At 43.3% G+C, this 13,843-nt stretch overlaps 1 protein-coding gene across 2 annotated transcripts in view; it reads left to right on the top strand.

Annotated features, from left to right (window-relative positions):
* The window catches only part of LOC105689208 (opioid-binding protein/cell adhesion molecule homolog), a 99,118-nt gene that overhangs the window by 61,713 nt on the left and 23,562 nt on the right, over window positions 1-13,843 (top strand). The window contains exon 2 of one of the 2 annotated variants that reach the window (XM_048657995.1): window positions 4,222-4,322. In XM_048657995.1, the coding sequence (XP_048513952.1) occupies window positions 4,222-4,322 (101 nt within the window). The remainder of the gene's footprint in view (window positions 1-4,221; window positions 4,323-13,843) is intronic. The other variant, XM_012406060.3, reaches the window with a different exon arrangement.

The raw sequence follows: 13,843 nt of genomic DNA on the forward strand, positions 1-13,843 counted from the left end.
GAGAAAAAAAAAAAAGAGTAACTGGAAAAGAAGAAGAAGAAGAAAAATTTTAACAAGGGAGATACTTATGCGGCGACTAGATGCGCTAAGGCATTAGTGTAATCTCACCGCGCGCTGCTTCCAACTCTTCAACAACTTTACCAGCTTCCCATAGAGTTTATGGACCTAACTATAAAACGTTGAAAAATTCTACGAGCTCTGCATGTACCTCGGATCCTATATTAACGGCTTTCTTAGGTACGTCGAATACACATATGTACTCGGTGTATGCACCTAAGTTATTTTATATTTCTCGTGTTCAGCGAAAGAAAATTTCTCGATTAATTCGAACAGATTTCACGGAGTCTCCGAACACGGAACCGAACCTCCAGCTCTCGGAGCGAAAGCAGGACGGACGCAACCCCCGAAAAATCGAAATCTATCCGCTTTTATAATTTACAACAGCGACGAACGCGATGTGGATTCTGTTTCTGTACCGGGGGAGGGAAAAAAAAAAAAAAAATCATTCAACACGTATGTAACGTGGATGAATTTCCAGCAAAAGAATGCGGGATGAGAAAAAAATTTTTTTCAATTCACCGCGCATCGTCGTTCCTCTCGTAATATACGCGTAGGTATGAGGGATTTAATCGCAGTGTTAATTAATATCTGACTAAAACTGAGAAAGGTACGTAGAAAATATATATACATACGTATATACGTAGTTGTACGTACAGTTGTGTATACGTGTAAGGAAAACACGCTGGACAGGAAGCGTGCGAGTTATGCAGCAGGTTCGTTATAACGAGCGCAGCTGGGGAAAGCGTTGAGCTGTAATTAATGAACGATGAGAGAAAAAAAAAAGAAAAAAAATAATTCCAGAAACAAAAGATGAAGAAATAAAGGAGAAGAGGAGAGAAAGATTAAAATGTACGTGCGGAAGAATGTGAGTGAAAAAAAAAAAAAAACATTACGTCACGGATGACGGAAAAAAAAATCGAGGGAAATGAGGGAATTTCCCATCGAATTGAAAATTTCGTTGTACCTGTCTGTGTTTGAGGAGGAGAAAAAAAAAAAACTAATTGAAAAAAAGGACATTACCGGTGAAAAAAGTGAGTCAAACTTGTGACGTGGAAAGTTTCTTTGGATTCATCGGCAAAAAAAAGAAGAAATCAGATTCTTTTTCGAAGATTCTTCACTCATTTTGCGAGTTGAGCAAAAGTAAAATGAAAGAGGGAAAGAAAAAAAAAAAAAAAGTATGCACATCAGAGAAAACACGTGGTTGTAAAGATCACAGTTGACTTTTCGTTTCGCTTTTCGTATACGTATACGTAGGGTGGATTGTACGGTACAAGTTCGAAAACTCAATTTTTCCTCTAGTCTATTTCACGCCCAACTGCAGCGGCAGATATCCGGTAAAAAACTTTCGTATCACTTTTCCTATATGCTACACATACACATATGTACATGCGGAATGCCGTAGCGGAAAGAGCTGGATATCCGTACAACGATATACGTATACGTACACATATTATATGTATCTAATATCAACTTGTTTTTCTGCAAAATTGGCTTTTCCGCCATCCCCGTATACTCGATCGTTTGCGTTTCTCCGGTTTTTTCTTCAAAAAAAATCCCCCCCCTTTCGTTTTATTTCATCTCATTCTATTTTTAAATTTCTTTTCTCAAATCAAAAAAAAAAAACGTACCCACGTGCACACGCAATGAAAAAACGAATAGTAGCGATGAGCAAAAAAAATGGAACAACAAAAAAGCAGATGTAAAGTTCAGGATACGTTACACGTCCGACTAATTTTCTAATCTGCCTGAAACACGTGCCGTTGCAGTGTACGTACATACGTATAATATACGTACGTTCCTATTATATCTCCGCGTCTGTTTGCACAGATGAAAAAAGGGATGGCGAAGCTTAAAAAAAAAAAAAAAGAAAGAAAGAAAGAGAGAAAAAAAAAAATCATCCCTCCGTTTATTCATCCCCTGGCTACATTTTTTTTCATTCAACCTTCACCTCCTCGACTCGACTTCGTTCCATTGTACGTATGTTAAATTCAATTGGCAAAGATTCTTTTACCGTAATACCGTGAAGAGAGAAAGAAAGAAAAAAAAAACCCAAAAAACCAAAGAGAAAAATAAGTCAAATGAGAATATAACAACAAACGAAATCTACAAGGGTTGAATTCATAACCGACCCCCGTTCCCTAACTGACGACGATTCAATTCACCCTTTACAATTATCGACCGTAATACCGAACGTGCGATTAAATTATAGGGGATGTTTTTTTCTATCATCCTCTTCCATTTTAATTCCATTCTTTAATCCCTGTGGGATTTTTCTATCCACGAAGGGGGGGAAACTTCGATAGTAAAAATAGATACAGCCGCTTCTCACGGATCTAGGTACATATTTAATTATTCATGTACTCGAGGCACATGGAAAATGTAAATGAGTTTTGAAAAACGAGCTTTTTTTTAAAGAATATTACTTAAAACCGATAACGGATAAAATGAACACTAATCATCACGGAGATTTCTGTATCTGTTCCAGTTATTCAAAAAATCAAAAAAAAGAAATCCTGACGGAATAAGCAGCGCGGAAGCTCGCTTTATAAAATTGTGTAGCCGATGCGAAAGCCGTGAGACTATTTTATGCCGCCCATGGGCGGTTCTCTCTCTTTCCATCCTCCGAGGACTCTTGTGCTAACAACCCCTCCAGGCTTTCTTGGCATGTAATATACATCCGCCATAGGGTACACACTGGCTGTTTTAGCGGTGGATGAAAAAAAAAAAATGTGTTACGTGTAACGAAAATGTGGGTGGGGGTAGAAAAAAAATTTTGGCTCCTGCTTCCGCGACTCTGGGGCCATTTTTTTTTTTTTTTTTTTTCTAATCCCCCCACATCTTTGACGTTCCCTCTTTACTCTGTGTGCTCGGATTTTTTTTTTTCTGTTTCTCGCTCTCTCTTTTCACCGCGTATTACCAGAGATTATACCTATTACCGACGTTTCATACGTGTGACGTACGGAATTCTGTGCTACAGAATCGTAAAAGCGGTTTTTACACGCGATTTGTAAATGATAGTTTAAAAAAAAGCCCTTCGCATATTTTGTGCGACGACAAATTTTTTTTTTTTTTTCTCTCTTGGTTCGGATTTCGCCAGGACTGTTTTTTTAATTTTTTTTTTGAGAATTCCGCGTGTCCAGAAGATGTCGGGAAATCGGAAAAAAGAGGGGAAAAAAAAAAACTAGGAAAAAGAGGAAGGATTTGGAAAAAAACTGAAAAAATCTATTCCCGCGAGAAAATGGAGCGGGAGTATTTTCAATCGCCCCGAAGGGATTCTCCCTCAGATTTGGGGGATTCGCACCGATTTCTTTGACCTTCTCCACGAAGCGAAGAATTGAGCTTCGAATGGGGTCGTTTATCGTACAGCCCGTATACACGTGTGTTACGTGGGTACAATACCTCAGAGCGAAGGCGTTTTTTTTTTGGGGGATGGGGGGGTATAAACGTCTGTGAGCCATTCGCTTGCTCGCACTAGGTATACGCCACACACATGATCCTAATTCCAGCTGTGTTAAGTGGCGCGTGTCTCTAATGTACAGCTGCCAAAGGCTTTCGCTTTCACTTTCGGCCCAGCTTTCCTACCCGCGTAGGTATATCCGCGTATATATATGTATCTAGGTAACCAAACTCGGATATAACACCCCCACCCCTGGCCACCCTTTCGCCTCTTTTCCCGCGCCCCCCCCCCCCCCTCCCCTCCCCTAAACCGAGCGCAAAACGTTTCCAACACACTCGAAACTCGACAGGTACCGCGCAACTATATTCAACCAAGTTTACACGGGGGTGCGGCGAACGAACGTCCCGAGTCTTGGGGTAAAATTGTATACGTGCGATGCGCACATCGCAACACCCCCGCCAACGTCTGTGTATATCAGCGTATCGTTGGATAGCTATCACCGGAAGTCAGACCCCGTTCAGTTAAATTCTATTAAGTTCGGTAAGCGTCGAGACAGGCGGACGGCCCGGGGGGGGGCCGAGAAGGGGATGGCTCGGAATTGTTAACGATCGCGAATAATAATCGTGACCACCCACCTCTCCCCCCTCGGCTCAGGTGTAGAACGCTTGGAAAACGGCTGATTATTCTCGTCAGGTGACACGAATATTATGCGCTTTTTTCTTTTCTCTATTCTATTTTTGAGCCTTTCTTTTTTTTTTTTGTGATTTCAGAACCCAATTTCAAGGAGCCGATCACCAACGTCACCGCACCGGTAGGACGCGAAGCTATCCTCGCCTGCATAGTCAAGGACCTCGGCGTTTACAAGGTCAGTAATTCGCAACACCCCCCGCCTTTTTTCTCGATGTAGAAAAAAAAAAGATAAAAAGAAAAAAAAAAAACAAATTGCGAAGGATGGAAAGGAGTATGAATAGAGTCATCGAGTGCGCGGGTTGGCGAACCGCGGCTAGCGTTATATATATACGTACAGAGAGTAGAGAAAGAGGGATGAAAAAGGACGTAGAAGTGAGATCTCGAGGGGGTGAAAAAGCAGCAGTCTGCGCTACGTTATCTGTACATATGTATACGTATATATACATATATATACGTATGAGTATGTGTATACACACACATAGTTAGCCGCTACAACCTTATACCGGGCACGTTATCTGAGGTTATTACTCAAGCGAGTTCGCACCATTTGTTCAAAAAAATAAGATAACTCCGCTCTTCTTCTGGCTCGGTTTCTCGCTTCTCCATTTCGTCCCTCTCGCGCCGCGGCGGGCGGTGGTATAGCCGATGCTCGTTATCCGCGCTCAGAACTCACGCCGACCTTACATTATTATACCTACGGGGTTTTATGTAACACCCGCCACTTTTGCTGAAACACACGAAAAAATCCTCCACGACCGCAAATATCTTCCGCCTTCTCTCAAACGCCCGGTTTCCGCAAACGTCGCGCGTCCGCACACCGCAATTACGATCGGCGGAGAGCCGGTTCTCTCTCGTTTTTTTTTTCTCTCTCTCTCACCGATCATTTTTTCTCCCCGCCACCGATTCGAGTCGATTCGCGTACTCCTCGGTTTAATCGTCGTTCTATTTTTTCAACCCCCTCGAAAAAGAAGGAACAAAAAAAAAAAAAAATCATCCACCGAAATCTCTCGTCGTGCGGCGTATACGAGACTGTAAAGACCCTCCCTCTCTAATTATCGAGTGATCAATCGCGCCCGCTATCGCAGGACCTTCCGAATGATAAGTTTCGCGATCCCGCGTTAAACTGGCGATATTCTCTCGGCTGACGTATCTGGAACGAGGGAAGGGGGTGAACCGAGGACCGGGCTGTTACGTAAACGGGACGATTCTTCAGGGGGTGGTATCGGTCCGCGGGTAAAATTTGTCCCGGTGATCCGCACCGAAGATCGATTCGAGAACTAACATTTTTTTATTTTCTTTTTGTTTTTTTCTTTTTGATTTTGTTTTCGGTAAACGGCAGGGATCTACGTACCCTATGAAAAAAAATCGAATCAGGGAATCGTCGAGTTTCGGGCGACAAAGAAATTCGAAACGAAAGCGAAAAAAACGGGTGAGGGGAAAAAAAAAACACGAATATATAAAAATCGAACGATATCCTCACGTTTTCCAGCGTTTTCTTTCACATTTATGTATACCCCCATATGTATAACGTACGCATAATGTACACGAAAAATGTCGAGTCTATTCAGAGGTGAGCGTGAGATTTTCATTTCGAATTGTGTCGGACGGTTACTACGGATGTTATAAAAAATATATACGTATTATGGACGTCTATACGCACGATTTACATACCGCGTATAATATTCCTACACATACGTATACGTACGTCGTGACTCGGCACATAAGATTTTATTTACTCAATAAGGTTTACGAATCAAAGTGTACGAGGATGGCTTTATTTTTTGTTTTTTTTTTTTTCTACCTCACGTTTCGATCGAGTTCCAGAGTTACGATTTTTCCACAATGTACTTCGCGGTGATTAAAAAATCTCGTATTTTCTTCGCTCGCCGCGTATACATAAAACCCGGTGCGAAAGGAGTCATAGTCATTTTTAATTGGACCTTAACTATTTCTTAGGAGGTTCCGGTTGCTGCAGCCCGTCGTTTTTCAGACGAGAAGTAACGTTGCAGTGGGGGGGGGGGGGGGTGTAGGTGGGTGGAAAATAAAATAAAATAAAATAAAAGAAAAATCTGAGGTCGGCGAGTGAGAAAAGGTTCGAGGGAAACGAGAAGGTCGGCGAGTACAAAGTGCGCCGTCATTTTTATCAGCTAATATCTTGTTAGTAAAAGTAGAGGACGGACCGGGCAGAGCGAATTGACGAGAGAAAAGCGGAGGGCGAAGTGGTAACGTTCGCCCTTGGAAGAAGATGCGGAAAAATGCGAAAAATTTACGAGAACTCTCATTCGCATTTTTTTTTTCGAACAAACATTCGAACAACCTTAATTCCTCGTTTTTCAATCTATCGTTGTGCTACATGAGCGTAAGCACGGTTTCACCTAGACGTATATAATACACGGTATAGGTGTACGTGAAATTTTCCAACTGGAAAATGTATTCCGAATGCATCGGAACACGTTGCTAATTTTTTCGTTACTTTTGTTCCGTATATTTTTTTCATCCCGCATTCAAAGCTCGATTTCACGTCTGTTAAAAACAATAACAGAATTTGTTTTTTATTTTTCGTTCATATTTCATATTTTTTCAGTCCTCCATTCATCCGCGGTACATGTGCAGACGTAGAAACGGGATACCGAACCGTAAAAATTGAAAAAAAAAAACATTTTCCCCTATTTTTCATTCGCCGTCTTCCATTTTTTGTATTTACGGGGTTTTGTTGGAAGCGTTCCGCGCGCACCTGTGCGCACAGGTGGAATACTCGGATATCTAATTGTTCGAGGAGATTTCATCGGATTCGATGGAAATTTAAATTCCACAGGTATATCTCGACGTGTCATTTTTTTTTCGGGAAAACAGAGAAAAACCAGCTAGACGCTACAGTTTTTGGCGTCGAGAGGATTTTCTTTGTTTTCTCCGAGCACGGGTGTACGAGCGATCGGGTAAATCGAAATTAGAGGAGAGGAAAAAACTTACGGAATTTTTGACGAGTCGACGGACCCGCAGCCCATAGAGTCCCGGACGTGCACCACCGTGTATCAGAATGTTGCACACTGATGAGAAGCCGAAAATAGAAAAATACTAAAAATGGACGGAATGAAATTCGGAGACGCGAAATACGTCTCCAATGGTCCGTTCAAAAGAAAACTTCCCCACTCCCCACTCCCCACACTCCGAATCCAATGTTATCAAATTGGGCAAAGACAGAAATCACTTTCGGTTCATTCTCCGCGTCGGATCGAGTCGGACTGAATCGTGGAATCAAAATTTCTGGCACTTCGGTGTCAGGCTAGACAACGGCCCACCTAGAGGGCCAATCCTACGTTACATCTTCGGCTCAAATGCGCGTCAACTGTACCGAGATTGATTACATAGGTATGCGAGAAGGATTTGAACGTAGATTTTAATATCGACGCATACTCGACTCGCAAAATTTCCGCTCTACCGTCGCAAACTTTACTTTCCATAATACGCGAGACACACAAGTCCTGAAATATTTCGCGCTGACATTGCACAACAAACGATCTTGAATGTCAGCCTCAGGAGCGCCGTTTTCACTAGAATAACGTTTACATTTTCTCTATATATATTCCCAACTTTTTTACTCTTTCTTCTCGTCTCGTTTTCCTTTGCCGTTCCACGGGAAGTTCGATGAAAGCTAGATGAAAGAGTTGAAAGGTTACCTACCTACCTACCTACCTACCTCTAGGTGCACCTGTGTGTACGCGAAGCACTCGCCGCACACGCCCCCCGGTTCACCTGCACGTATTCCAGGGGTGAACCGGTGGTGGATGTGAAGTGAAGTGCCGCTGCACCGTCGTCTATCGGTTGCCTCGGCATAATATGACCCTGTGAAATATACGTCGGTAGAATACGTACGTACGTACGGATATTTTATATGTACACACCTCAAAGCGGGCCGCGTTCCGCGTACGACGCGCCTATACTCGCGTACACGCGGTTGTGTACGTAGGCGGTTTATGTATAATTTCTATATATACATATAATATACGGGGTGAGCAGAGGAAAACTTTACGAGCTCTTTAACCATCTGCAATTATGGTAAGGCTGACGTACCCGGCTCTACTCTCTCATACCTTCTGCAGTTATCAGTACGCTGCCATCTGCACGGGAAGCGAGTGGCGGTCGCGGGGGGGTGGAAGGGGGTGGAAGGGGGTGGAAGGGGGAGGGAGGGGGTTGTAACTTTTCGCGGTAGGGGCGAAGTAGTAAAAGATAAAACTTTTGCGGTGAAAGTTACCGTGGCAAAAGCCAGCCCCCACCTTTCCCTCCCTGTGTCTCTGCGAAGGTAGCGAGAGCGGCGAGCTACAGCTTCGGATGGAAAACGCGGTGGCGAAAAAAAAAACAGAGAGAGAGAAAACCGGGAATATCGTGGCCACGGATACGCCGGGGGTAGAGAACCGTTTTGTGTGCGTGCTGGCGACCGCCAAAAGTCAGTTTATTATAACGTAACGCTGTAATTAGAGGAGGGGGGAAAAAAGGTGAGTTTTTTTTTCTTTTTTTTTTCTAATCTGTGACTCGACGATCCTCGACAGATCTGTTGATAACTTCCGCTTGTATTTCGTCGATCGGTTTCCGCGTAATTTCGTGTTCCGTAAAAATCTGAGTTCCTGGGAGTACTCGGAGCTGGAATTTGGAATTTTTTTTGGAGCGTGGAGAAGAAAAAAATCGAAAGTAGTGGGGTGGAATGGAAAAATCGGTACGGTCGAGAGTATGAATAATCGAGAGGTACCCGCAGATCGTTTTATCGTAATGTGGATTCTTGTTTCCCTTTTTTTCTCTTTTCTGTCTGCTATTATTGTAGGTGGTTCGATATAATCCGTCACGCCGTGGTAAGAATAAATATGAAAGTAGATGACGTTTACGAGAGGTCAGGTCAAACCCCTTTTCAATAGCGTACGAAACGCGCGCGATGGACAGCGAGGTCGCTCGGTCGTAGCCCAGTCGCGATTGAAGCGGATAAAATCGATCCGCGCTTCGTTCGTTTGGCTCGCTACTGCTGCTGCTGCTGCTGCTGCTGCTGCTGCTGCAGCTGCAGTAAAACTTCAATCCGTCACGTCACTGCGAAAGTAGATGTCCAATTCCACCCGCTCGTTTAAACATATGGAGCATTTTGTGTCAAACCCGCCGTGTGCCGTTCGCTCTCCTCTCTCCGATTCTCCGTCGTTTCGTTTTCTTAGATTTTTGAAAAACGAAAAAACTTCTTCAGACGAAAAGATTTTTTTCCACTCTATTTTCTTTCGATTGGTATAAAAAAAAAGAAAAAAAAAATGGTTTCCAGAGGCGAAAAATCGCTCCTATCGAAAATATACGGGGGTTTTTTTTTTTTTTTTCTGCCTGTTCATGTACTAAGTGAAAAATGATGAATTATTTACATAACGAGGAGGTCAATTTGCCCATTCCACGTACGCGTGAATACCCTGGTACCATTTTACCTATTTAAATATAGCTGAAACCACGGCGTATGCACATACATTATCGTGGTCACGCACAAAAAAAAAAAAAAAAATTTCCCCATTTTTTTCTATGTATATTTCACCGTCGAACTCACGCGTCTATAATTGATACGTATGCGCGTTACGTTCCCGTCATATTTTATGTTGAAAAAAAAAAAACGAGAAGTAAAAATTCGAAACCAGGTTTTCAAGACGAATCCTTCTTTCGACCACTCGCGATGAAATGTAGTTCGAAAGTTCGTGGCATATCTGTACGAAAATTTTTGAGTAATTTGGATCGGGCGAGAATTTGACGACCGCCAAAAAAAAAAAAAAAAATAGGGGATGTAAAAAAATCAGAGATTCTTCGAGAACACGTCAATATTTTTTACGCGCGGTAAAAAATCTTCATAAATTATGAGAGTACAGGTAGCGAGTTGCGGGGGTGGTTTTCGAATATGAAAATGCCTCTCCCCGACGTGACTCGTATTTTCTTTTTATTCGAATTTTTTTTTTCAGTTCGGTTCGAACGATCGTAAAAGAGGTGGCGATAATACGCAGGGTGTGATCGAGAATTTTCGAAGTAAAATTCGGTGGCACGTAGTTGGGAAAGGACGCGGAAGACGAGAAAGTCGAGGCTCGTCAAAAATATGAAAAAAAAAGAAAACTAAAAAAACGAAGAGACAGAGAGAGAGAGAGAAATAAATAAGAAAAAAATAAAAAACAGATCGAAGAATTCGAGCGCGACGAGGATGAAAAGCAGAAGGAGCAAAGCCGTAAGGTAAACCCCTCGGAACCTATCCGCCGTTTAGTTATTTATACGTTTACGGTTATTCGCGTATATCTCACCTGCGAGAAACGTGGGCAAATACGGTGCCCCCTCCCCCCTCCCCCCTTCCCCACCCCCCACACCCCCCTCGATATTTCTCAAACACCGCCACCGTCATGATCTTTTCGCCGCCAAAACTCCCGGAAACCCGTCGAACGTTCTCCACACGCGCGAAGACGACGACGACGACGACGATGACGACGTTGTTCACCACCACCCACCGCCGTCTTCGAAACTATAAACCTTTTACTACGTGACGTAAAAGGCTAACTTTATTTTGGCGACCGACCTACGTGTTATGTATGTATACAGTTATAACCCTCTCCCGCGTATACCTGTGTATCCGTACATCCGTCCGTCCGTCCGTATCGCACACGTATCTCCACGGGTACATCCAACACCGCTGAGGTACAGGTGGAAAAATATTTTACTCGATTGCCGGCGTCCGACGTGAAAACGGGTGCAACCGCCCCTCCTTCCCTCCTCCCCTCCCCGACCCGTACCGTCGGTGAAGAGCTGCTGCAGGGACTATAAATTATAGAAATTCGAGGAACCGGTCGTAAATACTTGGTTATCATACTTGGCGTATAACCGGCAGCCTGGCTACACTCCACCTTCCTCAATCCGACTCCGCGTGTGCATTCGTACATATATTTACACACCTGGACTAAATATGTGGCACATTACGGCGTGGGGAGGAGGGGGGAGGGGGGGAGGGAAACACGGAGGACCCGGTTATGTGCGCGCGGTACCTGGCAACGGATGGTGCGAAAACGTGGGTGAGATCCGTTCCGTTTCGCCGGAAAATACCGAGGGGGTAGTTTTGCCTTTTGCCACACTCCGTGTGTTCCGCCGGACTGAAAATTCAGCTCCGTAGCTACCTACCTACCTAGGTACACCTGGATATAACAATCGCGCGTTGTAGATACCGGCCGGCCGGCCGTGTACTCTCCTCTCTCCGTGTACCCGATGCGGAAAACGGAGGCGGGCGAACGGTATATCGCTAACGTAATAGCTCACGACCGCGCGTCGGCTGTACGTTTCCGGGCGAAACTCGCGGGTGGGAAAAAAAAAGGTGGACGCGGGGGCGGTCGGATACAGCAGGAGAACGCACACTGGGTAATACGAACGTCGCCCGATACCGCGTTACGTGCGAAGAAACGAGGGAATCGCGTTGCAGTCCACGATATGGTGCGTTTATCGACAAATAGAACGCCACGGTTTCGTTGCTCGTTCGAGTTACGCGGGCCCCGATGAAGAAGAAAAAAGAGGATTTGCTATACCGAAAATCAAACTAGGTAGAAGAACACCTCGTACAGGTGGGGAATAGTTGGGGGGCGATTCGGACGTCGCGGGAGCGACGCGACGAGGGTTTGAGGTAGGGATAATATCTGGAAATCGGGGATCGATTACGACCCTTGTAACGCGTGTCGGGATAGCGGTATGATATTTTTGCCCCGTGGGAGCGATTTTATCGGAGAAGAAAATGGGGAGGGAAGGGAACACGGCGCATCGGCCGACCTTATCATCGCCTTCGGGACAAACGTTCGCCTACACAGCCTCGCGATGAACGCTTTTTATCATCGTGCGACGAACAACTTCTCGTCACGTATACGGCTAAACGGTGTATACGGAGAGTTGTGCGAGGTTGAGAAAAAAATATTAGCTTCTCGCTCGTGTCTGCGTTTCGCTTTTTTGATCTCGTTTTTATTTTATTTATTTTTTTTTTTTGCTTCTTTTCATTTTTATCCGCTGCGTACGCGTACATACTTAATTGTGATTGAAAATTTCCACCCCCTCGTCTGGCGAAATGTGATACGGAGCGTTTTTCCCCTATTTTTTTTTTTTTTTTTTTTTCGAACAGAAAAAGGAGGGCGTAGTATTTTGGGATCGGATCATACGTGTAACGCAAATGTAACGAAATCCGTTTGGGGGTGGCTTGATAAAAAATTGAGGTAAACTGAGAACCGGATGCTCGGCGGGAGGCTGTATCGCTGAATGCAGGGTACGTGTATACCGATGTGTGTGTGTTGTGGAGGTACAAAGATGAACGTGCATAGAACCCGAGGCCATTTTTATTTCGGGGAATCCGGAATTGGTCCGAAAGCAATACAGCAATTTTCATTATCGGTGACCACTGAAGAGTGCGTTTTGTATTTTTTTTTTTCTATTTCCTTCATTTTTTTTACACTGTATGGTCCAAGATCGTATTTTTCCGAGGGGGTGCTTGCGCCTCCAACAGAAACCAGAAATGATTACAGTTTTCAAAAACTGAACGTCAATTTATACGCTGAAACCATCGATTTTCGAGAACCGTTGTCCAGTTTTTTATTGATTGAGTTATGCGACAAATTTTCGATCCAAAATGTGGAAAATCAAGGATATCTCGATGGGAAAAATTCGTAGCTCAATTTGGACAACGGATTCGTGTTCCTGAGGTCAAAATACATTAGAAAAGTGTCATTTAATCAATTTTGAAAAATGAAAAATTTTGCCTAAAATTTGAGATTTTTCCAAGGGGTACCCCTTACGATTTTTTCAAATTTTGGGAAAAAATTTTTATTTTTTAAAATTGATCGTATGGCACTTTTCTTATGTATTTCGACCTCAGGAACACGAATCCGTCGTCCAAATTGAGCTACGATTTTTTCCCTTCGAGATATCCTCAAATTTATGCCAAAAAATGCGAAAAAATGAGGATAACTCGGTGATTTTTGAAGATGGTACAATTTTTCTTTCGGATTCGTATTCCTGAGCTCAAATTACATTCAGATAGACTAAGAAATCAATTTTTTATTTTTGACCCAAAAAAGCCGAAAATTGGCGATAACTCGGTCAATTTCAGAGATAAGTCAATTTTTCTTTTAGATTCGGATTCCTGCGATCAAAATACGTAAGAAAAGCATATTAAATCCAATGAAAAAAATGATTTATTTTTCGCTCAAAAATCGAATTTTTTTTTTGGCTTTTCATGAGTGATCTCACGTATAATCAGCTCAGGAATCTAAATTTGAAAGTCAAAATCATCTACTCATACAATCGATCGAGTAATCATCAATTATTCGCTGTTGGGAGCAGAAAAATTAAGACATATCGCTTGGTTTTAGTCGTAGACCCACTTTGATTTATCGCAATCCATGCATGGGTTGAAATATTCGAATTTCTCGGTCTACCAGCGAGCCCAAGTAAAGCTTATCTGGGGTCAGGTAGCCAGCAGAGTAGCGCTTTGTTGTGAGACGTCACCTTGGGGGTTGAGCAGAGGTGACGCTCCACAACAAACCGCTCGCCCGTGGCTACCTGACGCCAGCTAAACTCCGGCCCCCGACTCAACTTCAATTTTAAGTCAAAGAAAGAGTTTTAAAATCATTTCATAATTTTACACTCGAATCAGAAAAATAAGTAGAATAATTTTGAACAGTG

This window comes from Athalia rosae, chromosome 7, assembly GCF_917208135.1.
Source record: "Athalia rosae chromosome 7, iyAthRosa1.1, whole genome shotgun sequence".
Taxonomy (NCBI): Eukaryota; Metazoa; Arthropoda; class Insecta; order Hymenoptera; family Athaliidae; genus Athalia; species Athalia rosae.